General features: G+C 32.5%; 1 protein-coding gene across 1 annotated transcript; it reads right to left on the bottom strand.

Moving 5' to 3' along the window:
• Positions 1-8,163: 8,163 nt before the first annotated feature.
• LOC145630810 (uncharacterized) lies at positions 8,164-15,413 on the bottom strand. The gene is made up of 13 exons (XM_081682965.1): positions 15,265-15,413; positions 14,622-14,834; positions 13,326-13,402; positions 12,910-13,069; positions 12,665-12,689; positions 12,058-12,147; positions 11,264-11,435; positions 11,069-11,142; positions 10,325-10,394; positions 9,530-9,601; positions 9,196-9,329; positions 9,038-9,111; positions 8,164-8,575 (listed from the first exon to the last, which is right to left on the bottom strand). Exons 2-13 carry the CDS (start codon positions 14,830-14,832, stop codon positions 8,496-8,498), a joined length of 1,239 nt encoding a protein of 412 aa, XP_081539091.1. The 5' UTR covers positions 14,833-14,834; positions 15,265-15,413; the 3' UTR covers positions 8,164-8,495.
• Positions 15,414-16,305: the final 892 nt, after the last annotated feature.

Raw genomic sequence — 16,305 nt, 5'->3', positions numbered from 1 at the left:
TATGTAATTGTAGGGCTACTGCATAGTACCAAAAAATTATTTTGGTCGTAACAAACGAAGAAAAAACCGCGTAGCAGCTGAGGCCAGACATGTCTGTGCTAGTTTTTGCCCAGAACGTGGTACGACTAACCATCTAGGTACAAAAAAGGTGAAACCAAGTCGTATTAGGCGAATGAGAAAAGGTTGCGTCGGGGTATATACGGAGTCTGCCCTGATGTATGTCTGAACCATGGTATGCCTAACCGTCGTAGTCCAAAATTCGAACGACCGAAAAGAGGTTGTCGCGTGAGTGTGAGAGCCGCCTTAATGTCGATTAAATAAGACAAAACAAAATATTGTTTTATTTTTGTTGAAATTCTTTTTAAATCACTATTTCTATTGAAATAAACAAAATTAACACTACTACCTTGCCTAAATTTTAATACTCAATATATAATTTCTTTTTTTATACTTTTAGGTTTATTAAGGGTCTAATCTGATTTACTTAGCTGAACTGAATTGAACTGATTGAAGTTGAATTGAAATAAATTGGGCTAAATTGAATTGTTTATAAAAGAAGAAATTAGGAACTGAACTGAGCTTAACTGAATTAAAGTACTTTTATACAATCAGCTAATATAATCAGTTAATATAATCCGCTAGTCAAAATTAGCTAACATGATCCGTTTTAGCTTTTAAGTTTTCAATTTTTAACTTAACACAGTCAATAAAGAATCACATATGAGAGATAAGATAGTAAATTGCGTTTACCAAAATTCTTAAATTGTATCCGATCCTTTTCATATAATTAGATTTTAGCTATGTAAGCCCTTATCATTTCCTATATATTTTCAATTACACCTTCCTTAAAACATACTTTCAAATACCTAAAAGGTTATCATTCAAGATTAAACAAGCAGAGCTATTGAAATGGAAAAACAGATTGACCTTGTTCACTCCTAATTTGTTATGAGAAAAATTAGTAAATCAAATGAGTATGTATGACAAATTGACAATTGAAAAATGTTGATCTCATGATGCGAATATTTATGACCCATTTGATGTCCTAAGGACCAAGATGGTGCCATAAATGGTACCAAGTACTATATGCTTAACTTGTGGTTTAAACTTCAAAGTATGGTCGTTTTTAAACTCGCTCTAACATTGGCCTATTCATGTTTTGTGGCTAACTCATACTCCGTATTTGGCTTTACCCACAAATTTAATACTGGCTTGGTTGATACCATGCATGTTGCTGATTTTGTAGTTTGTTGAGTTGTCAATTTGTCCGAGTAACTACGGAGTAATATTTTCTTTGTCCCTAAATTTTTACAAAAAATTTTACAAAGCTCCTTTGTAAAAATTTGGGTCAAACTTCATAATCTTTTATTGTAAAATATTCTTAATAAAACAAATAATAGAATCATGTGAGATCTTGTTGGATTCGACTTATTGTTTATTTTATTAATATACTAGGTTAGAACCCGTACGATGCACGGTTTATATAAAGCCTATTTTTAATTTGTACACTTTAAAAAAAATCGCTATTATACATGAATATAAATAAGAATTACTTATATTTTATAATTTTAAATTTTTTATGTTAATCAAAATTATTATATAGTATCTGTTCAACGTTGTCTAATTTATAGTTCAATGTTGGAGGTCATTTATTAGTGTGCTAATAAAAATTATTTCAATTTCCAACGATAAATTGATATGTTTTAGTTGTAATGTAGAAGCTTCTAATATTTAAATTTCAAAAATGTTAAATATGATAGCTCTACAAAAAAAAAAAAAAAAAAAGGTGACATCATCATTGCATTTAGGCGTGAAATTTTTTATTGAGAAAGTGACACGTGGGTAATGATGATGTCAGCAACTTCTATATTAGTAATAGTTAATAGATTAATAAGGGTCTGTTTTGTTCACCTTATTTTCACTTATTTCAGGTCTAATAAGTTCAGTTCGGGAAAAATAATTTTTGATAAGTGTTATCCAAGTTCAAATTACAACTAAAACAAGTTTTAATAAGTTCGGATAAGTTCAGTTAAGTTCAAATTAGAGAAAATCAGATGAATAGAACGCATCGATAATAAGGTAATTATTATGTTAAGGTGATTGAATTGGCATAATAATAATAGAGGTCAGAAGATAAGTTGTTTAGGTTTTATAGACTTGTCATGTCATTAATCATGTGACACTAAGAGCACTCACAACAGTGAACATTTTTTTGTTTCCTCATTCTCTCTCTATCCACTTTTTCTCTCTTCCAATCTTATTTTCCTCATGAGCATTTTTTATGATCATATTTTATCCCATCAATTATTAATAAATAAATAAATGTATTCACCATTCTCTCTCCTACCTCTTTTAATACCCGTCAACATTTCTCTCTCTTACAATTTAATAGCTACACTTGCAATTTCAATATAGGCCCAATACTTACTATTCATCCACAATTTTCATCTGATGAGCAAATTATAAAATGCTCATGAGCATTTTAACTTTTGCTCATTGATGGGATGAATAATTTTATGCTTTTTTCTTAACAAAATGTTCATGAGCATTTTATTGCTTACTGTCGTGAGTGCTCTTCTGTTCTGATTGACTGAACTGAGCTGAACTGAAATGAACTGAACTTATTAAAGCTGAACTGAACTGAAAGTTCAGATCAGTTTAGTTTAGCTCTAATAAGTTCAGTTCAGCTCTAATAAGTTCAGTTTAGTTCAATTCAACTTTAATAAGTTCAGTTCTAATAAGTTCAGTTCAGCTCAACTCATTTCAGTCAATGAGAACAAGCCCTAAGTCGTAATGAATGAAGGGTGACATGTCAATAACATGTTATCCCTTTGATTTTTAATAACACTATAAATTACGAATAGAAGTCTCTATAATATGTGTTGTTTTGAAAGCTTATACTCCCTTAGTCCCTAATTATTTGCCCCAACCACAAAAATCACTTTATTAAGGCTTTGGGCAAAAAAAGTGCACATGGGTTGACACAAATATCAATGAGGAGAGAGATAGAGAATGAACAAGTGGAAAAAGATGCCAAAAATAGTATGGGGCAATCTTTTAGGGACAACCAAAAAAGCAAGTGGAGCAAACAATTAGGGACGGAGGGAGTACTTCAATACTCCTCCTCGCATGTAAAATCCCTTAAATTTGGTCTCATGTGATGTTTCATGGGGCTATAGCGCATTCTTTTACTCCCCCTCACATGTTAGGAGTCTTAGGACCCACTCAATTTGGTCCACGGTTGGAACCTTAATGGTTGTAATGTACTTTGGGCCAAATTGAATGGGTCCATGTGAGGGAGAGTGTGAAAATGCAATATGACCCCATGAAACATCACATGTGATCTTAGATGTTAGGGGAAGTGTTTGAGACTTTGAGGCATAACCTTCCCAAACAACACAGGTAAGTGTCTCCATATTGATGAAAGATCAAAGAGTTAAACACTTAACGGGGCGTTTGGCAAGTGGGAATAGAAATTTGGGGATTAGAGGGTTGGGAACACTAGGTGAAAAAATGCATTTGGCAGCGGTTCAAACCCGGTCTAAGGCACCGGTTTGAACCGCTGCCTATGTGAGGGGTGCCAAAAACCAAGTTTTTGGCACCGGTTCAAAACCGGTGCCATAGGGTGGAATAGGCACCGGTTAACCGGTGCCAAAAAGGCCCACTAAATTATTTTTCAAAGTTTTTGGCACCGGTTAACCGGTGCCAAAAAACCCCCAAAAATCAATTTTTTTTTTTTTTTTTTTTTTTTGTTTTTTTTGCTTAAAAATTAAATACACTAAATTAAATAAAAACACAAAATATAAATCAAACATCACAATCAATATAAACGATTCTGTTTAACATATAATCAATAAAATTTTACAGCATAGATCAATAAAAAAAAATTACTTATAAATCAAAAACAATTACACATATAAATAAAAAAAAAAACTACAATATAAATAAAAAAAAAATATTACAACATCACAATCTAAAAATCCCCATATTCTTGATTCTTGATTCTTGGATTATGTATACCTGCGCAAATTAAAACATCAACAATAAATTGATTAAAATGAACAAGCTGCGAAAAAAATAAAAAAAACCCAGAACAGTTAAAAAAAGAATTAAACCCACAAAATAAATAAAATTAAATTCGATATAAAAAAACCCAGAAAATAAATATAATTAAATTCGATTAAAAAAAACCCCAAAAAAAAAATCTAACAACATTCGAATAAACCCAGAAAAAAAATTAGAAATCGACAAAAAAATTAAAATCGAACAAAAACCCAGAAAACAAAAAAAATTGTAATCGAAAAAAAAAAATCAAAATCTGAAAAAAAAAAAATCAAAATCGAAATTGATTAAAAATTTGATTAAAACAAACTTGAAAACAAAAATAAAATAAACCCAGAGATTGAAAAAATAATGAAAATCGAAAAAACCTTAAAATCACGAAAATAAAACCCCAAAACCGCATGCAACTTGAAAAACAAAATCAAAATCGAAATTGAAATTGAAATCGAAAAACAAAATCAAAATCGAAAACAACACAATCAAATTTGAAATTGAAAAACAAAACCCAGAAAATCACGAAAAACAAAACCCAGAAATTGAAAAAAAAAATCCAGAAATTGAAAAACAAAACCCAGAAATTGAAAAAAAAAATCGAAAAACAAAACCCAGAAATTGAAAAAAAAAATTGAAAAACGAAAATAAAACATCGAAATTACTTGAAAATCGAAAAAAAACCTGAAAATCACGAAATCAAAACCCCAAAACCGCATGCAACTTGAAAAACAAAATCAAAATCTAAATTGAAATTAAAATCGAAAAATATCAAAGTCGAAAACAACATCAAACCACGGTTTTTGGTCTTCGATTTGTTGTTATCTTCCATTTCTTTTTCATCTTCAAGTGATAGAAAGGAGGAGGAGTTTCAGAAATACATAGAAATGAAGAAGCAAGATCGATGGTGAATTGGCCTGAGCAAGAAGGAAAGAGGAGGAGAGGAGAGAGAAAGAGACGGAGGAGAGGAGAGGAGAGGAGAGGAGAGAGAGAATAGGGTCATTATTTAGGGTTTGGGGTATATAAATGGGCGGGTTTTTTTTTTTTAATAAATAAAAACCGGTTCAGTTAGGCACCGGTTTGGTTAGGCACCGGTTCAAACCGGTGCCCTTTTTATTTTTGGCACCGGTTTGAGCTGAACCGGTGCCATTTCTCTTTGTTCAAAAACTTGCTCATTTTTAGGCCGGTTTTTGGCACCGGTTTGGCCTAAACCGGTGCCATTAGGGGGGTGCCTATTTGTATTTTTCTACTAGTGGAATGAGATTGGGATTTATAGTTGGGAATTTAATAAAATATTTACAATCCCTTGTTTTGGGGTGTGAAGGGAATTAATTGGTAATAAATAACAAATTTACAATAACACCCTTACTAATATGATATCCTTATGCTTTCACCAATGCCAAAATGGTCTTTTCCTATATATTCCCAATCCCCATCTCTATTACTTGCGGCCCCCCCCCCCCCCCCCCCCCCCAAGTAATAAAATCATGGGAATAAAGCAATTTTATTCCCATTCCTAATCCCACATAGAATTCCCCTTCCCACAAAACAATCAAGACAATACATACTCCCATTTTCTCAATTCCCATTCCCAAGCCCCAATTCCCACTTATCAAACACCCCCTTAAGGATAAGGGACTACTTCTCTTATTGTCATATGATTTTAGGATGGAACCTCCTTGAACTTTTAAAATAGGCTCTTTCTTGATTGCGAGTGTGGCCCAAGCCCATATTTAACATATTATGAACTATTTTGTGTTAATGTTTAAAATTAACTTGACACGTGTAAACCCAATATTGTTTCCACCCAAGGTTAACTTGTATAAATTGACCTATAATCCCTAGAGTTAATATCACTAGAGAGTACTGAACTTTGGCAAATGTATCAGATAAGGTACTAAAGTTACATTTGTACCAGTTTGAGTACTGAAACAGGTGAACTCTCCCTTTTACCTAATATTACCGGTTAACATTGTAAAAAAATAAAAGAAAACAAAATTTTTTAATTTCTCTCTCTTTAACCACTTAACATTGTAAATAAAATAAAAAAATGAAATCTTTTTAATTTCTCTCTCTTCTAACTTCTGGGTTTTCATCTTCATTCATCATCAACTTCAAATCCACTCTCCTTTATATAAAATTAAAAAGACGGCCTCCCCCACTGTAGAACAACGCCACCCTACTGACCGTGTACACCGCCGTCGCTTCTACTCCTCTCTCTTTCTAATTATATTTTACGAGTTTTAGGGTTTTGGGCTGATTGGGAATGACTGGGGTGAGTTTCGGTGGTTAAGGTTGGGTTTTGGGTAGATATGGGGTGAAATTTCGGTGGTTAGGGCCGGCGGTTGTACGTAGTTCATGCGGTGAGTGGGGGTGGGGCGGGGCGGGGCTGGTTTGCAATGGGCATATTTTTAGATTTTTTTTCTTTGTAATCTGGTTTATTTTCAGATCTAATGTTTTATTTTGTGGGTAATTTCTTGTTAATTTTCGAATTTAATGTTTTCAATTTTATATCATTGTGGGTGGTTGTGAGATTATGAAGTATGGTATTAGGAATGGCTTGTCCACCATTAAAGGAAAGAAAGAGAAAGTTGAACGAGCTGGGTTCATGTCCATGTGTGAGGTTTTTTTTTTTTTAATTTTCAGAAATAATTTTTTTTTTAAGGAAATAGTATTTAACCGATTACAATCAGTGGCAAACGGAAAGTTTACCTTCAGTTAAGGTTATAGTACTCTATTTGATACAAATGAAAGTTCAGTACCTTAATTGATACATTTGCCAAAGTTTAGTACCTTGTTGTGTATATAACTCATAATCCTTGAATCCTGAACTGTTTATAACCCATGACCCTTTTTTAAGCAAAATGTACAACCCATTTAATCATTTACAACCTACAACTCGTTCAAATTTGCCCTTTAACATCTAGTTACTATAAACAATGAATTATTAAGTATATCTATATAACTATTAGGGGTGAACATGGTTTGGTTTGGTGCGGTTTGAGTCCAAACCAAACCAAACCGCAAAATACAGTTTGGTAAATTTTTCAAACCAAACCAAACCATATTAGTATTGAAATCAAACCAAACCAAACCGTAATAATACGGTTTGGTGCGGTTTGGTTTGCGGTTTATGATGAGATGATATTTTTTTCCCAAAAATTGTCAAATAATACTTCACTAATTTATAATAATGTTTAAATAAGTAGCCCAAACGGATTAAATTGTATTACAAAGTTACAATAAAAATATCAAGTGCTAACACATAATAAAAATAATACATAACAATAAAAGATATTCATATGAGTACTACATTATAGTCATTAATTATAGAGTATTGACGGTATAGTTTTTATCTATTTTTCATGGTTTTTTATTTATTCTTTAATTTTTTTTATATAATATAAAAAAAAAATTATTGAAAAATCATATAAATATTAAAATACGGTTTATTGGTTTACGGTTTGGTTTGGTTTATAATTTTTGCAAAATCAAACCAAACCATAAACCATATTTACAAAAAAATCGAGACCAAACCGTAATTTTATAAACCGTAAACCAAACCAAACCGCTAAAATACGGTTTGGTCTGGTTTGGTTACGGTCCAGACCAAACTGTGTACAGCCCTAATGACTATATTTGGTGATTAATTAGTAATAATAAATTGTCAAATCAAATTTGGGTTCGATTATGGATGGAGTCTAACCAATCCGGGTCATACTGGAAAATGGTTCATCCGGGTCAAAATGTAATTTAATTTTTTAACCTTATTGAAATATGATTGGATTGGGTCAATTTTTGACAACTCTATATATGACCATAACTTAAACTCACCTTGTGTCCAATAATTTAAATCGCTCTACATTATCTGCACATATGAACAATTGAACACTTTGCAGTTAGTTATGTGAAAATAGTAACTCACTTAGGTTTTGTCATACCAAATCAATGTGATGATATTTTTGTAACATTTACGATAGAGATCAATAGAACAACGTATAACACTCAAACATGACTTTATAAAAAAAAATGTTTAAACTTGATTTGTTACAAGATTGAGATACAGAAATACATATTATCTGCATTCATGAATGTTATGTATATAATATATCTGTGAAAGTTACCAGAAATGCTGGCAAGTGGAAGTCAAATAGACAAAATGCATAGCCTGATCTAATTCTATTTCATTGGAGTATTTTGGCACAAATCAATATCAATGGCATGAAAAAAAAATGAATTTTCTCTTAGCTGATGAATAACTGACTAAGAGAAAAATAAGAACAAAGAATTGATAAATATCTACTGGCACTCGCGCTAAGAATGTCCTATTGCTTCCTGCATCCCTGGAAATTCAGGTTCAACCTCCGAAGCCACATAGCTCAGATTCCTCCCAAATAACATATCTTTCCAAACTTACAAAAGTGTTGTCTATGATGAAGCTGTTAGCATCTCTGATTTGGTTGCATAGCTCCGTCATCCATGATCTTGGCTTGTCTTACAACAGGTGATATCAACTTCCACACTGTATACAAAAATTATAAAGAAAAATGACGGAGGCAGGAAATGATTAGTTAAAATTAGCAGCTTGCCAGCTTCTGCAAGTTTGAACTTTAGACTGTTTTATTAACTTCTACACCTCTAATTACCTCAAATTTATACAACTACGAGGCAAGTTCACTAAAGATTACTATATTTTCTTTGTTGTTCGAGACTTGTGTATGGCTTTAGTTAGTTCAAATGTGGAAAATCAATTTAAAAATTGGTCTAATGGAAGATATTTTCTCATACGAAGTATTAGAAATTTAGAAGTCAGTTATAAATAGTTGTTAGACAGTAACAGTAAATAATATTTCCTGCATGAACAAAGCTAATACTCTAATAGGCGTTTTCCGGTAAAGATGCTGAAATTTCTTGGTGACAAGTTGATTGCAAACTAAAATGAAAAATCGCTTTCAAAGTCTATCAAGAGTTTATGAGCACTTACTGTATATGGTGGCTGCAAACCACTCGTTGATAATTTTCACCCAAGTGCTTGCCCATCCAACATCAATACTCCATCTGATCGCGACAAGAAAATTATGCAGTCAATAAAAAGATGAGGCGGTTGGCTAACTTAACGAACAAATATGATTGAGTATTTACTTTTTAGTAGAGCTGTTGAGGTCCCAACTTATGAATAGCATTGCAAAATACATGGCTCCTAAGGAAAACACCAGATGGAAGAATCCATACTTATACGGAATATCATCCTCTTCTTGAACTTCAACTTTACGAAACTGTGGGAAAAAAAATTGCAAGAGAGAATATTCCCTGTCAGCTGATTGCACATGACTGTATCACACAAGCTCAAAGACATATTTTCAAAGCCGCTCTGATTCAGCCAGTTAGTTCGTAGAATTATAGGCATATATTCAGTATAACAGAAAGAATTGGACACTCGACTTGGCTTGTTTGAAGAAAGGGAATTATGATTTACCTGAAATGATTCGGAATCTATCCCTGTTGAGAAGGTTGCCATTACTATTGCACAAATTCCGATGAAGAAGCTCTGGAGAAGATAGAATGATGTAAGATACCAAGAGCCAAAACTAGGAATCATAACGGCAACCAGTAAACAAAACGAAGGTCATCTTGTCTCGTAATATTATTCTAAACAAAGTTAGAGCTAACTGCAAGACAAGCAGATGCACTAAAGATACCTATTGTCTAGCACAGCTTGCAGCTCCAACAACTGCTAAAACTTAGGAAATGCAATATATATGTCAAAGATTACTCAACCATTTACTACATATACCAGTATACCACCATCTAAATGTTTTTGTGACAATGTATCAAAACTAAAGTCTATCCTATCAAAATTCCAGTATCAGCCAAGGATACTTCAGACGAAAATCATACAGTATTAGGGGTTGGAGTGTTTACAGCTAGTGTTCTAACTTTTTTTTAGCAGCCTTATGCTCAAACTGTCAAACAAACATGTTGTATTTCTTCCTTATTAGCAGTCACAGAAATTCAACAGCTCAAAGAGTCAAAGATCAAAGTCATACACCATGGTTTCCAGGAAAAGAGAACATGCATATGACAAAAATATGAAAGGAGCAAATCCCAACCATGTTTAAAAGGCTAATGACTTTTCATCATTCCTAACTTAGCCAAAGAAAAAAAGAAGGTAAAATTTAAGCAGGGAAGTTAAAATACAGGAAAACAGGAAAACAGGACAGTTTTAATACAAGTTCTATCGAATAACTTCAGGAAGCAGAAGAAGTCATACAAACACAGTCATCCAATCGTGATGCCCATCTGCTTGTTTCTGTGGACTGCACTTGTCTCCAGCAGGCTCACTGCAAACGTATTTTCTCTCAGTAATAAGATTAATATTAGATTCATGGAACTTTACATTCGTAAACAAAGTTGAGTTTGAAAGCAACAGAAAGATAACAAGCATATAGCTCGGTTTGAGAAAAACTACTCAATCAAGACAATGCAGTGGGTGAAGGCCTAATTTTACTTATGAACAAACATATTATACACTTTTCTAGACATTTTACTTCTCTATGCCCTTGGACTCATCATTTCACCTTAAGTATCCAAGGCATGGATACTTGACACGTCATTTTGGACTAACATCGTTGAAATAATAAAATAGCTGGATTCAACAAGTGAAATATGCCCTTGTATAGTCTTTGATGGTGAGGATATGACCTTTTATATTTAAAGCAAACGACAAAGGATCAGAACATAAAATATATCTAGTTATAAGGGCAATCTAAAGAGGTCCAAGCAAGTCTAGTCATGAGTACCCCGAGTCCAAGTAACATCATTTTAAGTCCCTAGAATAGTTTTCGATGGTGAGGATATAAACATTTCAATTTTAGACCAGATAACAAAGGATAAGAAGATTACTGGAGTAGAGCCAAAACAAAGTGAGAATTATATAGTCTTGAAGATAATTGACATTTTCACTTTCCATAGGTAGTTTACTTGTTCTCAATCGCAACCAGCATAAGCATCTTACCTCCTGATAGCAGACCAACAAAGAAAGACAACATAAGCAGCCATGATTCCTGAAGATAGAAGACCTCTGTTGACCTAATACAACAATTGAAGCATATAATCCACAAATGTTACATCCACAGTCAAAAGAGTTGCAAATATATATGAACAATGTCATCGGGAAAAAAAAGTAATATTTGTAGCAAATGATCTGCACCTTCGAATGTAATGAGATAAGCATCATTACAATAAGCAAAACTGCCGTCCACGTGATAAAAAATATGTTTAGTGTGCAGGAAGGTCTTGGAACATACAAGATATATAGGGCAACAACTCCACATATCGAAGCTACATAAAAAAGTGTTGACATAAACAATCCAAGGGAGCAGCTAGCACAAAAAAAGAACCATTATCAGCAAGTTTTATAGCATTAAGCTTATATCGCAAATTATACAGAAAACTGACTAAGAATAGGCCATACATTAAAATAAACAAATAAGCAAAAGTAAAAAAGAAAGGTATGTTCTATGTATGACACATGTGCTTGAGATAGAATTAATTAACTACCGCGTGAACAAAGCTAGAGCAAATTTTTTTGTGAATCAACGTCCTCTTCTCCAGTGAAAAAGATATTAATGAAGAATAAAGGAGTTCACAATTGTTAGTACGCTCCATCTTGACATGCAACGATCAAAAGGAGCATCATTGTTTGAATACTTTGTTGTAATGAAAGTTGCAAATGTGGGATGCACTCATGATCAACTACTACTTAGCAAGTAAGACATTGTTGTGGATATCCCATAAATCTATACTACACTTTTCCGACAAAGGGAGCATAAATCTCAGAACTAATGTAATGTTTCTTCATTCGCAAAAGTTAATGACAGCAGAGCATAGACAAGTTTTTTACAAGAACATAGAGTTTTTTAAGAGAATGATGTTTGTTTTCTGAAGCTAGAATTCTGGATTGAATGATATGTGAGCCTAAATTTAAGAAACTTTAAGTCACACCTTTGTTTCAATTTCACATCAGGCATCCAGTAATTATTCCACCATGCTATAAATTGAATCACACTAATGAGTTGGAGAGCAAGAAAAATCCTACAAAAAAAAAAAAAAAAAAAAAAAAAATATCATAATTAAGAAATTGGTCAATAAGAAAATATATAAGAAGCAAATCAGAAAATGTTCTTTAAACCAAAATACCAAGAAAAATTTAAGATTTATCTTATAGCTGTTGCAACTTAAGAATTGTATCTGTTTTGGTGCAAAGACCATTGTAGCCTAGAGTCACTAATGGTTGTTCACCTATTAGGAAAAAAGAGCTATGCTAATTTGCTAATCGATAATGAAACCAAATTGCATAAAGAATGCAATGATGTTCTATTTATCTACTTATTAACACATCGATAAATTTAGTTGAACAACAGAATCTGGCCACAATGCTAGTAAAAGAAGAAAAACAAAATAACATGATGAAAAAGAATGAAAACTTTGTAGGAGAAAATTTTTTGATTGAGCAAAATACGTCAACTAGATCAATATTTGATGGTTTTTATGTTGTGAATATACTCTAGCATTGTCAAATAAAACGAGTAGGGTAAATTTAGAAAGATACCCTGCACCAATACGGGCAAACTCGCCTGCAAAAAGAAAAAACCAAACAAAGGCTTTGATTAATATTTTTATCAGCGATGAAAGCATGTAGCAGTTAAAGGGATGAAATTCATATTTTTGTTAACATAATACACTTCCAGCTCTCGGAGGAAGAGATAAGCTCTAAATTCTACATTTCTACTCAAATCCTGAGATTTTTGACAGCCGGATTAAAGGCTGGAATGAAATTTCCTGATTAATACTTACCATAGAAGTGAATGAATTCTGAAGGGAGAAAGAAAGGAGACACCATTGATATAACTAACAGAACACATTTTGCTGGCCACCAACCAGAATGCCAAGCATTACGAACTTCTTGTAGCTTGGCTGTTTTTACTGTTGTTAAAAACATCAGAGCGAAAAATATCTGATTAAAGGTTAAGGGTTCTAGCAAAGAATTTTAACCTCTTAAAACATAAATTTCAAGACTGGTGACAGCCTGAAAGAGATATACTCTTTATTTTTTACGCGATTTTAAGATTGAAAGTCTTTGACTACTGCACTGAAATTGCAAGAATTATACGAGTATACTACTTCACTTTACTACCAGGAAAAGTCTGATGTTATGGTTGACAAGTTGATAATATTGCAGAAATCAATTTGTTATAATTGAAAATGGATACGAAGCATCCAAAGCTGATCCGAAGGACTCCAATTGTTTGAATGCAGTCATGACCTCCAATTCCACAACTTCTAAGAACTGCACGAGAACAAAAAGCATCATCAGCAAACATCACTTAGCTTGTTCAGGAGCTAAACATATTGATGTCAATCTAGATCAGATAAATTCCTTAAACATTGAACAATCTCTTATGTAAGTTTAGCTCATCAGCAAACATCACTTAGCTTGTTCAGGAGCTAAACATATTGATGTCAATCTAGATCAGATAAATTCCTTAAACATTGAACAATCTCTTATGTAAGTTTTGAAATCAACACTAATAGTCACATAAATCCTCAGTCGAAAATATTTTATAATAATCTACAACAGCTCAAAGAGCACTTCAAATACATTTGAAGATCAATACCAAAGGTGACCTGGTATGGTGAATTCGGCAATATCCTATAATTATATGTAATCGAATAGACAATCTGATCACTCATGAATCAATGATCGGTTCAATAATGACTCTTGCTGATAGAGTATAAAACATATTCTTGGGCTTCAACCATCAGCTTAGCTTAAGCTTTTGGTTGAGTTGGTCCTCTAACATTATATCGGAGCCAGCGTGACGCAAAGGTCACGAATTCGAATCTCATCCACCCCCCACTTTCAACTACACCTCTAACACTTGCATTTTCGAAGATGTGAAAAATTTACCTAGTATATCTTGATCTTTATCTATAGACAATGTTAGAATAGATGTCAAATTTTCACAAACTTCGCACCTTTCTAAATTCTAATGTAATTCTCAATCCCCCACCCATGGCAGCAGAATATAGGGCCTTTGTAAAATTTAGATAAATAAATAAATAAACAAAAATAAATTAAAAAAAGAAAACACAATTCGTACAAACAATTAGCAGTTTCGATTTAAATTAAGTATTACTCTGGTCCAAATTATTCGCAACTTTAGAATATTTTATATCTCACAAATAATACCCAAAAGTTGCGAGTAATTTGGACCAGAGGTAGTATTATATTTGTATCAACCCCTTGTTCAACTAATTGTTTAATAATCTACAATTTATATAATTAAGTATTTATATCAACCCCTTACTCAACTATTTATATAATTTGGTAGAAACAAATTAAAAGAACATATACAACAAAACTTAATTTACTCCCATTATTAGCACTAAGGATGACATTGCCATCTCCTTAAAAATTATGTTCATAACCAACTATTGTACAAGTATCAAATTTTTTCAAAGAAAAATAAAATAATTTGAAAACAAAAATAGTTTTGAGAGCTTACAATGATCTTCAGGGATAACCCTTTGAATATAATCACGAATAATCCACGCGACGAAATTCGTGATCAAGAATATAACTCCATAGTAATACCGAACTCTTAAGGACTTACTCCTCTCTACAGAAATATCAACCGTTTTCTTCTGCTGATTTCTAGACAATTCTTGCAAGTAAACTGCCTCAGACACCCTTATACCTGTATTTTCCCCTGTCATTCCTGCAATATTGACCAATTACCAAAATTTCAGCCAAATTCTTCTTTAAAAAAAATAATAATAAAAAAATTTCAGCCAAATTCAACCACAAATCCACAATCATATTACCCCATTCTAAGTTTGTTGAAATTATTAGTTGCAATTATTGTTCAATCTACATTCTAACGGTAACTTATCACAATTTTGAAAATTTTATGAACTGACATATTACAACTTACAACTGTCTTTGAAGATAAACTGAGAAAACATTTACTGATATTCTACTCCCCTCTGTTCGGATTTAGTTGTTTCACTTAATATGAAGTGATTTCGGGATTATTGACATGACAACTAATTCCGAACAATATTATATGAGTAGAACATTGTGATCATGAGACCAGACGCTGCAACAAATCAGAGTAAGAATTTGAAAGGAATATCAAACATTCATACCTTTGGTTGGATCTTCCTCTGTCTTTGTGTCGGGTCTTTGTAGTTAGTATGACTACTAGTTTGAAAGAGTAAAAGACTACCAATTACAATTACCAAACCATTCACATTTCACATGGCGCTTTCTCTCTCTTATAATAAAGGAATTGTTTGGTTACTCGTATTTTGTATGTTTTGTAGTCCCCACAAATCGGAAAGTTCGAAAATGGTTCAAATAAATACTACTCCGTAAAAGTAGAATATAAAATTAATGTTGGAGCGTAAATTTTTTATTTACTTTGTTTTGGACAAAAATAATCTTAGGCTTAAATACCATCTATTTAAAAGGCTTTTATATAAGGGGCGTGATATAATGTACTCCATAAAATCAATTAGAAAGTTTAAACAATTAATTTTTGACGGGAACAATTAACTTATGGGAATAATTAATCTTTACATAAAAATTTGTAAATTTTGTGTTGTGAATGCCAATAAAATGAGGATGCCTTTCATATGACTATATGAGTAAAATAGAATAGATGGCAAACCTTTAATCCTTTATCATTTAGTAAACTACTCCCTCCGTCCCAAAAAGAACGACCCATTTGGGTTGATTACGCGGGTATTAAGGAAGTTAAGTAAAAAGAAGTAAAAGTATATTGGAAAGATAAATTTATATGGGGTTTGTAAAAAAATAGAGAGAGAAAGTAATAAAATAACATGAAAAATGAAATTTTTATATGGGGAAGCTAATTTTGCACAAATATTGTTGCAAATTGGTGGTGTTTTAATGCAAATGGGTCATTCTTTTTGGGACAAAGTTTTGGCCAAATGGGTCGTTATTTTTGGGATGGAGGGAGTAGAATGTAAAATTGTAAGTGTGGATTGGCGCTAACCGCTAATGTATAGTATGTATCTTTTGTTATGTTAATGAAGATGGGCAAAGATTATTTGATTATTTTTCTTTGATTTTTTTTTTTAAAGATAAAGTGGGTAGTATTTTGACTGTGGAAAACCATTAGTAGGAGCTACTAGCTACTTGACACATTTTTTGTGACCAGTAAT

The sequence above is a fragment of the Chenopodium album genome, chromosome 5, assembly GCF_948465745.1.
Source record: "Chenopodium album chromosome 5, dcCheAlbu1.1, whole genome shotgun sequence".
Classification (NCBI taxonomy): domain Eukaryota; kingdom Viridiplantae; phylum Streptophyta; class Magnoliopsida; order Caryophyllales; family Amaranthaceae; genus Chenopodium; species Chenopodium album.
Note: the sequence above shows the minus strand (reverse complement) of the source record. Positions and strands in the feature narration are given on the sequence as shown.